Source organism: Rousettus aegyptiacus, unplaced genomic scaffold (genome assembly GCF_014176215.1).
Source record: "Rousettus aegyptiacus isolate mRouAeg1 unplaced genomic scaffold, mRouAeg1.p scaffold_m13_p_4, whole genome shotgun sequence".
Lineage (NCBI taxonomy): Eukaryota > Metazoa > Chordata > Mammalia > Chiroptera > Pteropodidae > Rousettus > Rousettus aegyptiacus.
In genome coordinates this window covers 51,833,020-51,851,155 of record NW_023416307.1, presented here as the reverse complement: position 1 = coordinate 51,851,155, position 18,136 = coordinate 51,833,020, and the positions used below count along the sequence as shown (strand labels likewise).

The window sequence follows — 18,136 nt, the reverse complement described above, 5'->3', positions numbered from 1 at the left end:
ACCATGCAGGAAGTAATCCCAGAGTGTAGGTGGCCTTGAGCCTCTAGGTCAGTGGTTCTTAGCCTTGATTTCACATTGAAATCATCTGCAGAGCTGAATCAGAATCTGGGACTGAGTGCTAGAAGTGAGATTCACTGCTGGAGGAAAAGGCAGGTAAATGATGGGCTTGGGTGGAATGAGGAAAGCAGGGCCTGGCCTCCCTATTCACCAAGAAACATGTCCACAGCCTTTCAAGCATGTTCTGTAAAAGGCGTGTACTGTATTCATCACCATAGAAGGTTCTCACAGGAATGTCTGCACACAGACATTCCTATTCTGTCTCTGGGCTGAGCTCTCACTAAGAAATGTGGGGAAGTGTGATTTTGAAAAACCCAATTCCTATAAATCTGAAGAGAGCAATCCTAGAGGAATTTCCTAAAGGAAAACTTTTCACCAACACATGTCTGTTAGAGAGGGCAGATGCCTAAGGTTATGGTCCAGCAATACTGAAGCCTACAGCTAATTAGTGGGGAGAGGGCAGTGCCACTAATCCCCATTATCAGCGCCAGAATTGTGGTGTACCTGACCCAGTATGTCTGCAGGCTGAGACCAAAAGGAATTCTTTGGAGTTCACTATTGTGGGGAATAAAGATGAGACATAACATGGGCACATAAGTAGGTAGAACACCTAATTCATGTAAAATGGACTTTGACTGGAGGCATCACTAAAGACAAACTCTTCTAAAAATAAGAATAAGGCTGAGCCATCTGTTTGGAAATTAAGAATACTAAAGATATTGCTATAGCTCAGGGGTTCTTAGCCTGAACTTTAGGAGTGGGCCAGTAGGTGTTCGAAACTCCTGAAGTTATAAACATTGAACTGTCTTATGCCAAAAAAAAAAAAAAAAAAAAAAAAAAAAAGGAGTTTATTGTGGGGATGGGGGCTCAAATAAAGTCCAGGGATCAATAAAGTTTTGGGGAAAAGTGTATGTAGTTACTCAGCTGATATCAAACTTCTGCTCTCTCTCCTCCTTCCTCCTTCCTTTTTCTATCCCTCTCTGTTTCTCTCAATCCCTCTATCTCTCTGTGTCTGTTTCATCTCTTTCCTCCATATTTTTCTCAGGTTTTTCATTTATTGTCAGGTAACTTCTTCCTATGTGGTGATAGCAAGATGGCCTCCAGCTTTAGACTACTAACATTCTATCAACCTAGAAATTTTGTGGGAAGAAAGTGCTGCTTTCATGGTAGTTCTTGCTTAGGTCTCATGGTGTATGCTCATTGGCTAAAATTAGGTCATGTGCTAAGTCTGAACCAGTCCCTGTGACTGACTGACCAAATGCAAATCATGGCCCATCCTTGGAATGGACAAAGGGAGGTTATCTGCCACACCCAAAACCATGGTCTGAGAATGAAGGAGGGCTGGTTCTTCAGAGGAAAATCAAGTGCTATTATAAAAAGAAGTGAGCATAGATCACAAACAGATGGGGAGAAATCCTCTGTGCTGGTGGTCCCTGTACCAACATCATCAGAACTTGTAGAAATACAAATCCTCAAGCCCCACCGAGACCTAGTGAACTAGAAACTCTGGGAGTGGGGCCCAGTAATCTGTGTTTTAACTCACCCTCCAAGTGATTCTGATGCACGCTCAAATCTGAGAACCACCACGTTATATTCAAACTAGACTGCATGGTACAAGCACCTGAGGAACTTTTAAAAATATTGATGCCCACCTGCACCCAAAGTGAATTAATCTGAATCTTGAGGCAGTGCTGGGGAGGCAGGGAGGAGAGACCCCAGGCATCAGTGGCTCTTAGGCTTGGTTCCACCCTGGAATCACCTGGAGAGCCTTAAAAAAATACTAATGCCTAAATTTTTTTAGAGTTTCCCTGATGATTTTAATAAGTGCCAGTGTTTAAAAATCATTGCCCTAACATCTCCAAATTTCCTTAAGGGCATTACCTTAAAACATCTGGATGCAGATCACAGGATTCAGGTACCTATTTTCTTAGATTCCTTAATTCAAAGTTTGATCAAATATATGACATCTTCTTTTCTTCACATTTATGGTGAGTCTGTCCTCAGAGCTAGCTCTACAAAGGTTGGGGTCACTTCATTCACTAGTGTATACTCTGTGCCTAGAATAGAGCCTGGCACATAGTAGACACTCAGTAAGTATTCGGTGAATTAATTAGTAGGACTGTAATCACTCTGTCCCAGTGTGTTCAAGGCTTCCTTGTCATGTTGTAGAAATCGCTGATCTCAATGTGGAGGGCACAGTAGGGTGGCAATAGGACTCTTGGGATATGTACCCAACCCCAGAGTGAATCTCCAGGATGGACAAAAATGTGTTGACCCAACTTAAGATGGATATTTGTTCCTAATGGTTTTATGCCTTTAAGTTGAGAATAGAATGGATTTCCTGGTTATAAGGACATGCCTGATGGATCCTTTTCATGGATACTAGGACTGCTTTAAGGTCTACTGGTTTCTGGTTGCATTTCTACTGGTCTACTCTGATTTCTGAAGTAAGGGCTGGGTCTTCCTCAGACATCTAAAATCAGTTTCTGCAAGATGATGTCATCAGCCTCTTGTGGAGTATTACTATAGAAAAGTATTCAGTGTCACCTGAACACAAAGGCCAGAGGAAAGATTTATGTAAAAAAAGTAACTGGTAACTCACCAAGCAATTTTTAAACATCTCTGAATTCCTATCAGAATGACCTCCAAAGTATACAAACGGTGGATTGGGTGGATAGACCAAATATATATCAATTCTTGTATCGTAGCCCCCAGGCAGTAGATAATAAGCAAATAAAGTTCACTTTTAGAAGAGCTGAAGGTGCCGGACATTTAATGGGTTTGCAAAGAAGAATAAAATGGGCGTTGTCTTTGATGCTATAGAAGAGAGAACTAGACGAAAGTACTGACTGCCACAGGTCAAAACTGAAATCCAGGATAACTATAATCCTGTTGTAATTCAAGCTGGCAAGATGAGACTGACCAATAGTCAGAACAATCAGTGAATCAGGGATCTGGGGTGCAGGCTGCATGAGCAATTTGAACTTTTTTTTCTCTGTTTTGTATGTGGAGCACCAGATGCACATTTCCTGCTCAACAATGAGATCGTTAAGTAATTCTTGCCAGGAGAGGCATCAGGGAGATGGCAGTGGTAGAACTAGAAGTTATAGTTTGACTAGGTTCTGCTGTTTCTATGGGATGGAGCTTTTTAGAATTTCTCTGTAGAGTTAAATCATCAAGGCCTCACCATAGTTTCTTTATTCAGTTTTACATTCAGATGTAAAGAGGGCCCTACCTTAAGGTGTGTGTGTGTGTGTGTGTGTGTGTGTGTGTGTGTGTGCGCGCGCGCGCGCACAAATGAGTTAATGTATAGAAAGCAATTAGGAATCTGCTTGGCACAAATAAATGCTCAATACATATTAGCAATTGTTAAGCATTAAGTCGTGCTATCATTTACTGAGCATCTACTATGTTCCAACGATGTGGCAGATGCTGCAACATATAAGTAAATAAGGCACAAATCTAAACAAGGTTCAAACTGAGAAAGTAAGCCCCAAATCCTGGCAACTCCTAAAAGTCATGTCTCTTGTCTCTCTTCCCAGTGATAATAAGTTACCTGGGTGATCAAGCTTCCGGTTTTGTATCCCTCTCACAAACTTCCCTTTTTTTTTCTTCATGAATGAGCTCTCTGTACTTTATGAGTGTTGTATGTTTCTAGCAATCCCTTTGTCCTAAATGTGGACACACACAGCAAAAAAAAGAGAGACAGAGACAGAGACAGAGAAAAGAAAGGAAGGAAGGAAGGGAGGGAGGGAGGGAGGGAGGGAGGGAGGGAGGGAGGGAGGGAAAGGAAAGGAAAGGAAAGAAAGGAAAGACAAGGGGAAAAAAGGAAGAAAGAAGAAAGAAAAAAAGAGAGAGAGATGCCCTGTGAGCGATAAATGCAGTGGTTCGTGGGAAGGTCCAGCCAATGTGGTCCAGGTGGGCTTTATGGAGTGAGGGGAGGTATGCCTTGAAATACGAAAGATTTTAAAAAGAAAACGATAGAGACAAAGTAAAGGAATGACTGATGATTCACTCGGTTTGGGGGGGGGGGGCAGTTGTAAATGGAAGTCTTCCACCATAAGTATATTTGGAATTTCTCTCAGGTGTTCATCGAACTAGAGCTATTAAACATCTAACAGGTACTTCCATGGATATGTCTTTTAAAATTCTACTAGCAACCCCGTAACATAGGAATTCTTTTCCCTTCCTTTATTTTTTAAATGATGAAATCAGAGATCAAAAAAGTGAAGCGACTTCCTAAAGTCAACTAGTAAGTAGGTGGCGAAACGGCTTTGAACTCTGGTTTTAGGATTCCAAATCTAGAGTACTTTTGTACAGCATCATTACAGTCCAGGAGCCGATAAAAAAAAAAAAAAGTGCGGCACAATTATCATTATTAACATTAAATATTAAAAGAAGAGAAAGAAAAGAGAAAGAAAAGGCTCTGCCCACAGCCGCAGGCGGCGTTGCATAAGGGTCTGGGCCACGCTGCTGGCCGGGACACCGGCAAACAGCTGGGCTTTGGAACTCCGCCCCCCTTAGACCCTCCCTCCCCGCCGGGCCCCTCCCCTCCTCCCCAAGGTGGCTCTGGCTCCCAGAAAGTCAGACGGCGGCGGCAGTACGGGGAGAGGACTGCGGGGAGGGAGGGAGTGAGGGAGGAAGCTGGCAACTGGGCCGCGGCGCTGAAGTTCCCTGCCCGCTGCGCTGGCGCCCCAGGCCATGCGGGAGCGCTGGGGCCGCGCGACAGCATGAAGGGCGGCGACCAGGCTTACACGCGAAGTCCCTTTTTGGGGTGGCTATTTGCTAAGTGCTGCTGTTGCTTACCGTGCAGAGGTGAGTGGCTGTCGGAATTTACGCCTTCATTTAGCTAAAGAGGGGCAGCTGAATGCACGCTAGGGGTGCGGTGACCACTGAGGTGGAGGATTTAGGGGTGGGGGCGGGAGTGAGGCAGAAGAGTTTGCTCTGAACCGCATTCATTTCAGTTTCCCTGACAAAGTAGTATGGTCTCTGTCTCTGGTCTCTCTCTCTCTGGTCTCGGTCTCTCTCTCTCTCTCTCTCTCTCTCTCTCTCTCTCTCTCTCTCCTTTCTCTCTCTCTCTCTCCTTTCGTTCTAACTTGGATGCAGAGCCGCAGTTTGGAAACTCAGTTACTTATCAGTTACTTATCAGCGGCTTTGGATGTCAGGACGCCAGCCTGCAGGGGGGTGGGTGCGGATGCGGGAGATGGGGCAGGGCACTTAGAGCTGCGTGTGTCTCTGCAGTGGCAGAGTCGCACTTCCCTGCTCTCCTTCACATATGGATCTCAGCGGCGGGATTAACTGATGACTCCTAGCTATAGGAATGTATTTGACACTTGTCTCTACACCAGGAACTATTTTTGCCAAGTGACAGTTTTATTTGGAGACTGCAGCGGGGCTTTTCTCTGCTTGGGCTTTCACAGGCCTCTATGTAGGTTTGCAGCTCTGGGCCAGTTTGGCTCATTAATTAACCAAGAACTCTCTATGTACCCAATTAGGACTGTGTTTAATTATTCTGCTAATTTTAATGTTGTTGAGGAGACTGGCAGGAAGCAACTAATTTCCCCCAAATCAGCCTGCAAAACAAGATGGTGAGGAGGATCACAGAGGGAAGGTTATCAATTGTGTAGCCTCTCCTGAAGGAGAAAATCCTATTTTCCTAGACAGAGTTGGCAGATGTCCCTAAAGCTGTCATGTCACTTTAACACTTCAGCTTGGACGTTTGGGGGAAAAGAGGTTCGGTCTCTGTGTGGTCAGAAAAAATATAGCCTCTCACTTGACATTTGCCCTTTTTAGGTATCATCTATTGGACCTGTTGCCTCCACCCGCATTTACAATGCCTTAGTCTCTGTCGTCTGTCTTGTTTAACAAAGTCTGAGTGGGGCTTTCTCTCTGGGTTACTGATCAATAAACTTCATCTAAGTAACCCTTTACCATCATCTATGCCACGCACAGCATTGCCCTGACAGAGTCTCCATCCTGTGCAGATAAAAGGCTTCGAAAACTAATTACATCTGAAAGACATTTCCCCAAATCATAAATGTTCATAATCTCAGCATCATTGTCTCTCAGCCTCTGCATTTAATTAGAACAGCCCAGAACTGTGTGGTAGCCAGCTCTAAAAGCCAGAATTCAGATGGAGAAGGACTCTTAGGGGTCCAGGGACCCTCACCGAAATCCAACCCTAGTTCCGAAAGATTTCCTGTCAAGGCTAGGAATTAAAAGTTAAGAGGACGCAGGAAATGGCCTAAGGGAATCTGAGTGGGTGGGTTTGCTCTGCTTTCATCGTGAAGGGTTTCCAAGTAGGATTTCTTGGGAATCCATTTCCTGTCCAAAGTCAGAATGCGGGGGCTTGGGCAGCATGCTTATCCAGATGTGTGGCAACCCAGCTTCCCTACAGAGTAATTCTCCAGGGGTCTCTCCAGCCTTTGCTTTGTTTGTGAATTGCCCTGGCTGTCCCTCTGTGCTGTGGCCCAGGAGGGGGTGGGGAGCCCACTAGGGGCGCCTGCTGGGCCACTTCCAGCCTACAGGGCTGGGAGAGCAGTGGCTGCAGGCTCTGTGGCTTAGAGATGGGGCATGGAAGGAAAAGTGGTGTTGAAGGAGCCAGAGCTGGAGGGGACTGTGGACCCTCAGCTGACAACTGAGGGACCCACAAGGCCTGAGCAATGGAAGCAGCTTTGAAGGGAAAAGGAGGGTAACAAAGGTGGGTGCCTTGTCACCTTCTGGGCTTTATTCCTTACTCTTTCCTAGAGCTGAAACATGTGAAGATAGAAAATTTAAGCTCAAATATGAGGAAGATGGGGGAGAGGGGTGACTTAGCCATCCTTGGTTGTGTCTGGGCAGGGGGATAGTGTGTTTGGAGCACTCCCTTGGGGATCCTTCCCTTCTGCTCTAACAGAAAAGAGAGGTCCACATCCCTACTCAGCCTTTAGGCATAGATTCACAAGCAGATTGAAATGATAAGATCTTGTACTGAGCTTGAATACATTGCTCAGAGCCTCAAAACTCTATGGGAAATAGTTTGCTGAATTGTAACACAAGGAAAGGCTGAGGGAAGAGCCCGAGAGGCTGACTAGAATGGAGGGCATCACAGCCAGGGAGGTCTGCTTCCCTTTTCAGTTAAACCAGTTTCTCTGGTTGTACAGACTTAATACAATTGAAAGGCAGCTTCTCCTTTTAAATAAAAGCATCTGGTTATTTGGTCTCAGTCTCTTCTGAGAGAACTTTGGCTCTTTTCTACTTCTCGAAGGAGCTGCACTCTGAAGCTAATGGGTCAGAACCCACTACAGTGGTTCCCAACTCAAGGGGCCTGCACTAACTGGCTTCTAGTCACTGGGGTTCAAAGGACACCTCCTTCTAAAGTCTGAGGAGAAGGAACCAAGAGGAAATGGAATATTCTGGTTATTTTTGACACAAAGCTAAATGAGGCATCCCATACTTTCTCTGGGGTATCCTAAGTGGTTGTAATTGTTACCATCAGCGCAAGGCAAGGATTTAGTGATGTGCCTGTGTGGCCTTTAAATATCATATTGGAGAAAAATATGGAATAAAGTCAGCCAAGCTTGTCTTTTGAATCATAAAAGGGGAGGATAGCAACTGTCTATTTTTCTTTTCCAGTATTTGGTTCTATTGAGTATGAGTATGTATGGTCAAGGTCTTTGACAAAAGGTAATTTTCCTTCCCTACCTTGAAATTTGTGTCAAAGGGCTGGAAATGGAAAAACCAAGCATAGGATGGAAATAGAGTTCAGGTAAGAAGGAAGAAAGATAACAAATACATTTATAACCGCCTTTTTGGAAGTGAAAAATAGCCAAACATGAGCTAATGGCATGTATGTGTCTGAAAGGTGATTAATCACACTGTGGGAAGTTTCGGGATTTCTTTGGCTACTTACACTTTCCTTTAAGCCTGAAGAAGTGGGTCAGTTCTGGATTCTCTTTAATTATCTTAAAATTTAAAAAAAAAAAAAAACTTGTTTCAGAGTGACAAAGGGCATCTCAAATCACCTAGAGGCTGCTAAATTGTGTGTTTCAGACTGGGATTTGTGACTTCTTAGATCACGAAGCCTAGAGACTTTTCTGACCTTGCTAGGTGGAAGCCAGTTTCAGAGCCTTCAATTTTCTAGTCAACTTGTAATTATCTTTGGGTATGTGGATGAATGTTCCTTCTGGGAAACCTTTCCTCATTACTCTCATCCTCTGCTTCTCCACAATGTTCATGGGATTTATTTATACTTGTTTATTGCTGAATCATCGTCCTTGCATCTCAGGCCCACCATGTATCCCCATTTACACTATGAGACAGTGCCCAGCTCAGGAGTCCTCTCAAAAGGAAGGAGATGAAGGGGTGGTGACTTACCCAGGCTGAATCAGCTCATGGTGGAGGTGCTGGGATCACATTCCCACGACTCTGTTACCACAGAGGCAGTTGGGTTTCAGCTTGACTTTGACATCACAGAGTGTGGGTAAGGGTTATGGGGGCTCATGGGGCATCCCAAGTCATTCTCATCTATAATTTCTCTTTTTTTTCCTTACCTTTTCCCAGCATCACTAAACAGGAAACAATGACTCGATGTGAATCTCTTCTTTGGCCCATAAATTATTACAGATCATTTTATAAATTCAGTGTGTGAAACCATGATACCAAGTTTCTTTAGAAAGGTGTTGGTAACCTCAAAGAGGACCCCTTGTGACATTCACTATCATTTACTTTAATTCACCATCCAAGGGACAAATTCCTTGGGACCTTAATGCATACCCTTTGTTTCTTCATTTTCTTTTATTTCGTCATTTTCCAAGAAGTGAAAATTCAATTAACCATTTAGCATGCATGTTTTTCCAGTATATCCCTTGGTTTACTCTGCCTCCCAGGGATATTCCCTAATCTGGGGAGAATCACCATGCATACATACTGTCCCCAACCCAAATCCTATGCTTCTCTTCCCATATCTGATTCTCTGACTGGGGAGTAGTAATAGGGGTATCAGTTATTACTTGGATAACAACACTGACAGCCAATCACAATGTAGCCCAGTAGAAATGCAAGTGTATGGGTTTGATTGGGTGAGGTGGAGGTTGGAAACTGAAGCTGAACACCCCTCCTCTGGTACAGCTGTGGGTCCGACAATTAATGATAATGCTGTCGGTGTGTTGCCCCAGCGGTTCCCATGAGCCACAGGGTAGCAAGAACTCACATGGAATAAAAAGATAAAAATTTAGACTATATTTGAGTTTTCATGCAAAATAGTTTAAGAGTTAAAAAAAAAAAAATGAATGCTAGGTATTCACTTCTGAGCCCAGACAATTTTGCAGGCATACATTACTCTGGAGTGGTGTTATTGGGATTCTGTTTCCTGATGTTCCTCTTGAGAACCTTGATGCTGTCCTCTTCTGCCCTAAAATATTCCCCAGGCTTTTGAAGTGCTACTTCACTTTCAGTGAGTGAGAGAATACATGGCCTGCCCTCTCCATCAGACCAGACCCCAGGCTTTTCCTGAAGTAAAAAGCATGGGTCTCAAACCCGAGAGAGGCTTCTCAAGCAGGAGGGGCTAAATCATGGAAAGTTAGAACTGGAAGGAACTTAGAGATAACTTAATAGGTCTTCTCCTTCTGTCCTGGAGGGCACTGAGATGCAGCCACTTGGTAGCAGCAGGCTCAGGACTAGAACCATGTTCCTATCTTTCCTCAACTCCCTTGTCTTCTTGGGCATGTGGTTTTTCTTAACTGTGGGCAGAGGCCAGGCTGACGCATCTGAGAATGGTAGAGGCAGTCCCCAAGCTGGAACTTGGACTGTGGAGTGATTTGTAGCTTCGTTGGAGGGTGTGACTTCATTGCCCAGAGCCATTTGGAACTAGACCTGCCTGGTCTGCTTTGAAGGGCTATTCTGTCCTAAGACCACAGAAGGCAGGTATCTGTCTCTCCCAGAGCAGCGTGTGCACGTGTTCTTAAAAAAATATCTTTATGTTTTTCCCTCTGGTTCAGTTTAATTCAGAAGTTCCCGGTTTTGCTCTTGCCCCTTTTCTGGAAGTGTACCCTTTCATGTGGAAACGAATCAATGAAATGCATTTCTATCATTCCATCTATGAAGGGCACTGGTTTTTATGTAACACTGTGTTTTAATTCATTTGAGAAATGTTTGTGTGCTGACTGACTGCCAGCCCAGCGCTAGGTACTGGGCGGGGGGATCACAATGGCGCTGACCCCATTTGTGCTATTGCATTACTTGAAATAGTGTATGTAAGGAACTTAGCATAGAAAGTGCTTTAAAAAGGTTAGCTGCTGGTAGCAACAGTAATGGTAATACTATGCACAGAGCCTGTCCTCAGAAGATTCCCAGTAGCTCATTTTGTGTGAATCCTCTAGGTGGTAATACTGTAAATCTAAGTTCCTAAGCAATTTAATGGTCTCGGTTCTAACCATCGTCAACTGTGCCTCACTGCTGTGGAGTTGTCACTGTGCGGGAAGAAAGTTTGTGATCTAGAAGTATGATAGGGATTTTCTTTCTTTCTTTCTTTCTTTTCCTTTCTTTCTTTCTTTTCTTTTTTTTTTTTTTTTTTTTTTTTTTTTTTTTTTTGATTAAACCCTTTTGGGAAAAGACACAGCCTATGTTATATAGACATCACTTATTCTTTGCCTACTCCTTGGCTTTGGCTAACAATCTAATGAGAGACATTCTTCTGTTCTCTTCAGCTAAGGTTTATTGCACATCCCTTTTGTGCAGAGCTTTGCTGGTTCTTCTTCAGGCTGTTTCTGTCTAGATAAAAATCATACCTGCTGCCCATAACAGCCTCAGAGGTTCTGGACATTTCCCTGAGGTATGGCTGGTATCTTCTGTAGTCCACGTAGGTGGTGGGGGGGGGCAGGGTCCATGGGTAGTTTGGTTCCCCACTTAGTCTATTCAGTGAATAATGGAGCGTATCTTTTGAGGTTGAGGGAATCTTCAGTGTTAGACTTCCTGGAAGGAGGGTAGCCCCGGTTACACCTGAGAGGCAACTAGAAGGCTGCCAAGTTGTTTTTAACCAGGTAAGAGAGCAAAGATCAGAGTGACAGAACAGGTTGTTCCACATTCTTCTTGCTTTCCTGGTGACTACAGTGAGGAACTGTCAAACTGAAAGGAAGGGAAACCCTTCTGCCCCTTTGGTTGAAACAGTACCTCGTCAAACACTTGTTTCCAGGTTTATCTGCTTTTCCTTGGTGCAGGATTAGTTAAGTTGTAGGCCCGTGTTTGTTCTCTTCGAGTACCTGGTTTGTAAAAGGCTCTCAGGCTATTCCCAATTTCTGCTCTCCTCCTTTAGAATCTCCATAATGCTCCCTTGGAGAAAGGGATGTTATCTTTCCCCATCCAAAGGGAACCAAGCCTCACTGTTAAAAAAAAATTGCAAACACTCTGTTTCTGCACAGATTTCAGGTATCAAATTTATACCTGTCCAGTGCCTCCTCTTCTCTCTCTACTTGGAGCAGAAGTTCTCAAACTGTGGTCACAGGAAAACGTGTTAAAAATGCATTTTCTCTGCCCCATTGACACGGAAACGCTGGGGTGAGACCCAGCAGTCTGTTTTTAACAAGTCCTCCAGCTGGCTTCTTTTGTTTGGTTCATTCTATTTTCTTTCTTTCCTCTCTCCACACTCCCCCCTACCTTCTTCCCTGCTTCCCCCAGCTCCAGCAAAAGCATTCTGTAATGGAAGGCTTCCTGCTCCCCCAGGGACTCTTGCTTTGAGAAGCGGTAGAGAGAGCCCCTTCGCTGTTCGCTTTCACTGGTCAGGTGGGTGGGGGTGGGGGTGGTGAAGGAATTAGGAATTGCCTACACACTTCATGAGCTCTATGGCCCCCAAGGGTCCAGTAAGGGAAGTTGTTGCGTCTTTCTTCCCATTTAAGACTCCTTTGCTTTTATTTTGTTTTGTTTTTTTCCGCATTATTCTTAAAGCTAACTATGCTCACTATAAAAAAAAATCAAAAGTTAAGCAAACAAAAAGACCATAAAAGCATAACTTTTATAGATGATCCTAAACCACCTAGAAACCACTACTGCTTAACCACTTAGAATATCCTTTTCTTTTGTTTGCCCCCTTTGAAAATAAATGGGTTCATATTTTATATCCTGCTTTATAACTTGCTTTCACTTAATCTTCTGCACATCTTCGCATGTAGATGCATTTCCAGGATGCTTTCAATGATTGCCAAGTGTTTCACTGCAGACCAGACTTGAACTTGATAATTAGTATTTATTCAGTATAATGGAGAAAAGTTTGAGAAGGGATTAAGAATGACCCTGGATTAAGAAATAGATGTTTCCAGAATCAGACTATCTAGACACACTGATTCTTGTCCTGAGGTTTACATAGCTCCACTCCCAACTTCCCACCTTTCCTTTCTGCAGGTTGTATGATTTATTCCCCAAGAGAGGACATCTTCCTCGGGAAATCAACAGGCACCGTGGCTAGGGCCGCAGGTTTTATCTCACTCATCCTTGTCTTACTCGTGTGGTATTAGACGTTGTCTCACTTCTGAGCCTTTCTAATTGTGCCATTTTGCTTTCACTGAACAGGTCCAGGGATTTTTTTTTTTCTTTTTTTGAGCTATACCTCCAGGATAGGTCATTTTAAAATTATTTTGACTGGGAAAGAGAGCTTTCATTATTTTTTTTTAGTCTTTGTGTGTGTGTGTGTGTGTGTGTGTGTGTGTGTGTGTGTGTTTAGCAATATGATATAGTAGTCATATAAACTTTTTTCACATATTGAACAACTTCTTTGATGTTTTATGGATGCATTCAGTGATATTTTGGACTCAGTTCAGCTCAGGCTGGGATTATTAAACATTCAGGGTTTCAGCAGCAGACTGTTAAGCCATTGGCAGCTTAAGATGGGCCCCTGGTGCGAGCATTTATACTGGGAAATCACCAGACACCACAAATCAAAGTTTTTGTTTTATTCAGAGAGCCAATTTATCAGCATACCACTAGATGCACATTTTATCAAGTGTAAATATGGTTTGTTTTTCTTTTCAGTCTCCCTGTTTTGGGTTGTTTCTAATTTTTGATATTATAAACAATACCGTAACAACCATTCTTCTGGTTAAGTCTTGTCATATACACATAAATAACTTCCTTAGGATAAATCCCTAGACATGGGGTACCTGAAATCAAAGGACATCCAGAAATTCAAGACTTATTTGTTGCCAGTTATCCCCCAGTTTCATACCCTTTGAAAGTGAGAGTGTACTGTTTTTAGTTTTAAGAAGATTTATGAGCAACATCCTCTGGGACCAGGAATTTCATGTCTCCCCTATTGTTTACTTCTGTTTACATTTTCTAAATTAACTTAATTCTTTTTTATATAAGGAAATACCCTGGCTGAGAGTATAATAAACTAATGCCTTTGAGTCTTAGGCTACATACTGATATGCAGGGTATAAAAAATATGTTTTGTTCTGGATTGAGAGGCAGTATATCATGATGATTAAGAGCTTGGACTCTGGAGCCAGAATGAGTTCGAATCTCAGCCCTGCTACTTACGTGTGGGACTTTGTCAAGTTACGTAAACTCTTTGCCTCAATTTCCTCATCGGGAGATGATCATGGACTCTAGTCATGGGGTTTTTTACAAGGCTTAGATTGGATGGCATAGGTAAATCATTTAGTGCTGGCACATGGTAAGTGCTAGGTAAGTGCTAGATCATTATTAGCAATGAGAATTTGGAAGTCTCTGTGGAACTGTGCCAACTGTCACATTCAAATGACTTCATTAGTCACTTAATCATATGGAAAATCAAGCTGAGCATTTTTGTATCAATCCCCAAATGTCTGACTGCCATGTGGCAGGTATCAGACTAGTGACCAAAGAGAATTTAAGGTATTTCCATGCCCCTAATGATCTTGCAATCCAACTTGATTGCTGCTCCTTAAGTGTGAAACAGTAATAAGGGAGGGGGGAAAGGAAAATAGTTGCTGAAGGCAATGAGAGGAAAGATGCTCCCAGGTCCTGATTGCTGACCGAAATAATTATGCAGAAGCTGATGGGAGCACGGTGGCCTGTGGTGATCTGGGAGGACTTCTCAGGGGATATAGGGTTCTCTCTGGGCCTAAAGGGCAGGAAGCGTTTTTTAAAGGACTGAGGAGATAATGTGAACAAAGCAGCAGGGAAGTGCAGGGGACCACAGAAGAAAGCAAGTTAGACTTGCCTTCTAGAACTGCACTGTCCATGTCAGTAGCCATCAGCTGAAAACTTGAGATGAGGCTAATCCAGATTGAGATATGCCGTAAGTGTAAATTACATACTAGATTTTCAAGATTTAGTACAAAAAAAGTTCAGATTGATCACATGTTGCAATGATAATATTTTAGAGATAGTTAAATGCAATATATTAAAATTAATTGCCCCTGTTTGTTTTTACTTTTTAAAGTAACTACTAGAAATTTTAAGATTATGTACATGGCTCACATTTGTGACTTGCATCATATTTCTATTAGATGAAACTATCCTAAAACTTATAGTCCAAGATACATTGATGTGCCAGAGTAGAAAGTTTCCAACTTTGTATCCTTTTATTCCATTCCAGGGCCAAGCCGAGGCCATCCTCCCAACCCTCTCCATGATTTCAGGAGAATGGTAGTCTTTCCGATGCCTAAAGATACCCACAGGCCTTCTCAACTGAAATTTTCAAGAAAAGCAGTTATACATTTTCCTTTCTCAGCAAAAATAGTTTGTGTTGGAACAAATGGTACTTTAATTGTAAGTTGTCCTCACAGAGCTCAAATGAGCCAGCTTTTATGAACATAATGAAAGAAAATCCTGAAAAGAATAGTGAACAGAAAGAGAATGACAATGTGCTACCATTTCCCAACTCTCTAACCTCTCAACTGACTGACTTTGCTCTAGTTCTGCTTCCTTATGTGACATAAGCATTGCTAACCTTCACGCCCTGGCATCTGAGGGAAAAGATGGGGCTGTGTGGTGGGGTAGGGGGAACCCACTACTCTGACTCCTGGTTGAACCTGAGCAAGATTCCTTTTGTCATTTATCTGAATGACGGTTTGAGTGTTTGATTCTATCATTCTGAGGCAGTATTTTTTCATCCTGTTTTTTGTCCTCATGAAGCATCACTGAACGCCTGGCAGAGGACAGTGCTATACAGGTTATAGGAATCATCTTCCTATTTGTCTAGGGAAAGCTGTATGTACCGCATGCCTTCATTATATGAGATTGCAGGGCACTAGAATTTTATTGAATCTCTGATCAGATCATAAAGATCTTTGTTTCATCCATGAGAAAAGCACTTTATAAAAAGAAATGACCTGCCTGAGGTCTCAAATGGGAATTAGTAAAATGACGTAATTCTGTCTGTAGCATATTGCTTGTATCTTTATAGAGAAGACAATGAAGTATACAATAGTCCTGCCCTTTTATTTGGGGGAATGAACAGGGTAGAGGCACTGAATCAAATCTCTTTGGTAGGAATCTAGGGATCTCAGTGAATCGGAAATCACTCTCAAGTTTCTGGAACTATGTCCCAGCCATCTGCTCTAGATGAGCTCCCATAGAAATCTGTCCCGCAATGACCACTTGCATCTGGTGTTTCTAAATGTCTGAGGGATTCTGGAGGAACTTTACTACTGAAATCGTAGCCATTTGCCAGAACCTAGAGCTGAAGGCTCAGTTCCACTGTTCCTGATGAAATCAAGGTGTGCCCCACCAGCCTGGCATCCCCAAGCAAGGCCAGCCAACACAAAGGACCTTCTTGAGACATCTCAAGGGACCTTCCTGTGACTTTCCAGGCCAGGTGGAAGGTCAAGGTTGATCTGAAGCCAGACCTGGATAGCCAGTGTTCTCCAATCAAATCAGGGTCCCATGAAGCCTTCTGGTAGAACCGAGAGAGATCTGTGGCTGCCACAGTATTCTGAGGGCCTTACCCAAAGACTGCTGGACTAGTCATCTCTGACTCTTCCAGGACTGGGAGACAATCAGAGATCACAGCCAGTGAACAAAATGGACATGGTGCTGCTTTTGTAAATTTACAGTTTAGAGGGGGCAACAGGGACATAGGGCTCTGTTTAAGGAACTGACATAAGTACCAAAAGTCTTGTTACTACCATTCTTCTGGCCCCCAAATGGGTGGTATTTGCATTCTGGACCAAGTTTAAAGAGTCTTTCCAAAAGCTTTACTAAATATCATGTGAGAACACAGGGGAAGTAGAATAAAAGAAGCATAAAGCCAGACAACTTTATGGAGTTCATGTTTTTGGTACTTGGCTTAAAGCTGGGTTGCTTCAAGAGCTCACTTGCTAGTCTTTGGTTCATAAGTGCCTGAGAAGCCTGTGCAGAGTCTTTGGTTCATAAGTGCCTGAGAAGCCTGTGCTCTGCACACAGAGGATCGTTGCTAAAGCCCTCACTTCCTAATTCATGACCTCAGTCACAATTCAGCTGGCTATTTCTACATATTTTGACACTGGGATTTAGATTAAAAGGGCCAGATTCCCATTTACCATTCCTCACCTGGAGCTTTCCCACCTGGATCTAGTTTTTGCTTGGAGGCATTGACATTCACAGCTGCCACCTCTTGCAATGATACACCACTAATCACACATGATGACAGGTCTCAGCTGAATCTGAGTAACCTTCTCATTCTCATGGCAATGTTGTAAGCTTGACTCTGCAACGTGCAGGACATTGTACTCAATGGCCTCTGAGATCTTTTCCAGTTCCCATTCCACAAAGGGATTTAAGAAACAGGGAATAATCCTATTGGTTTACTTGGATTCTGCATGAAAGCAGAAGACCTCAATAACCTTTTGAAGGTTTTATTCAGTTTTTTAAATTTTGAAGACGCCGTTTCCTTGTTTTTTGGTTTGCAAATTAGACCCCCTTCCCAATTTAACTTACAACCTAACCACCAAATAGTGCCTTCATATAGAGTGTAACGAGCCAGTTCTACCAAGTGTCTATGGATCTCCTCAAACAGCCACTTTCCCAGCTCCCTCCCACTGAGGTGGTCAGATCTAAATTTAACTGTGACCTTCTGTCAGCATGCACAAGCCAGGGCCGCAAGAGCAAAATCCAAGCTGGACTGTTCTGGGTGTGTGTGTGCGCGCACGCGCGCGCATGCACGCGTATGTGTGTGTGGGCACGTGTGCATGCACATGCAGGAGTTAGAAGAGAAGATGGGCAAAGCTCTCCAAAAGGCCAGATCAGCCTCTGGGGGAAGAAGAGGAGAGGTTCAGGGTGGGGAAAAGTATAGTCATCCCAAGTAACTACTGGAGTTTATCCTAGCTTGGCTGGGTCCCTTGGAGAAAACCAGCCAAATTCTCCGGCCTCTCAATTTCCTCCCTAAGTATCCATGATGTAACTCACCTGGATTTGTAATTATCATGGCTTCCTGCCAAGCACTATACCGCAATTATGTGCTCACTCTTGTGCCTTATTCCGAAGTCACCATTCCCAGGTTGATGAGTTACAATCTGCACATTGTGTTGTATGGATTCCAACCCTTGTTTGGTTGTTTGGCTTGCATCTATATTTGGTTTGCAACATTTTCTGTATTAACGGGTACATATCTCAGAGACAGGACGGCGGCAGTAATTCTCTTGTGGAATAGCTTTGCACATCTTAAATGTGCAAGCTATTGAAACTGGTTTAGTTTGTAAAATTTAGCTCATAATTTAGTCACACCTCCAATTTGTATTTATAGTTATGATTAGCATCCTATACCATAAAATTCATACATGTATTGCATATATATATATATATGTATATATATATGACATTTTTAGAACGGCATCAGATTATGACTCAAATAGGACAATCTTTATTTTTCTGTTTGATCTCCAACAAACAGAGAAGCCGGTTTGGAGAGACTACTTTGAGTATATGTATCTTTCAGAAATGCCCTAGCTTACATTTGAGAGGAGAACCAGATCACAAAGCTTCCTGAGCTGGGATTCTAACACTCTGAAAATGCCCAGGTTAGTATCACAAACTGGGACTTGACTAAGAAGGGAACGTGGGCCGGTTGGTGCTCTTGTGCTCATCTGTCATTTTCTGTAAATAAAATTTTGCAAGCAGTTCTCTCTTTAGCTCTGAGGAAAGAGTATGA

The 18,136-nt window shown here is 43.1% G+C and overlaps 1 protein-coding gene across 20 annotated transcripts in view; it reads left to right on the top strand.

Moving 5' to 3' along the window:
* KALRN (kalirin RhoGEF kinase) overlaps window positions 1–18,136 on the top strand; it is a 592,295-nt gene that overhangs the window by 481,441 nt on the left and 92,718 nt on the right. For 3 of the 20 annotated variants that reach the window (XM_036219589.1, XM_016135178.2, XM_016135177.2), the window contains exon 1: window positions 3,834–4,872. The exons of 13 other annotated variants lie outside the window; for them this stretch is intronic. In XM_036219589.1, coding sequence (XP_036075482.1) covers window positions 4,788–4,872 — 85 coding nt within the window. In that variant the 5' untranslated portion in view covers window positions 3,834–4,787. Of the gene's footprint in view, window positions 1–3,833; window positions 4,873–18,136 lie in introns of those variants that run through there. 4 more of the 20 variants (XM_036219588.1, XM_036219586.1, XM_036219587.1 and 1 more) reach the window with 2 other exon arrangements.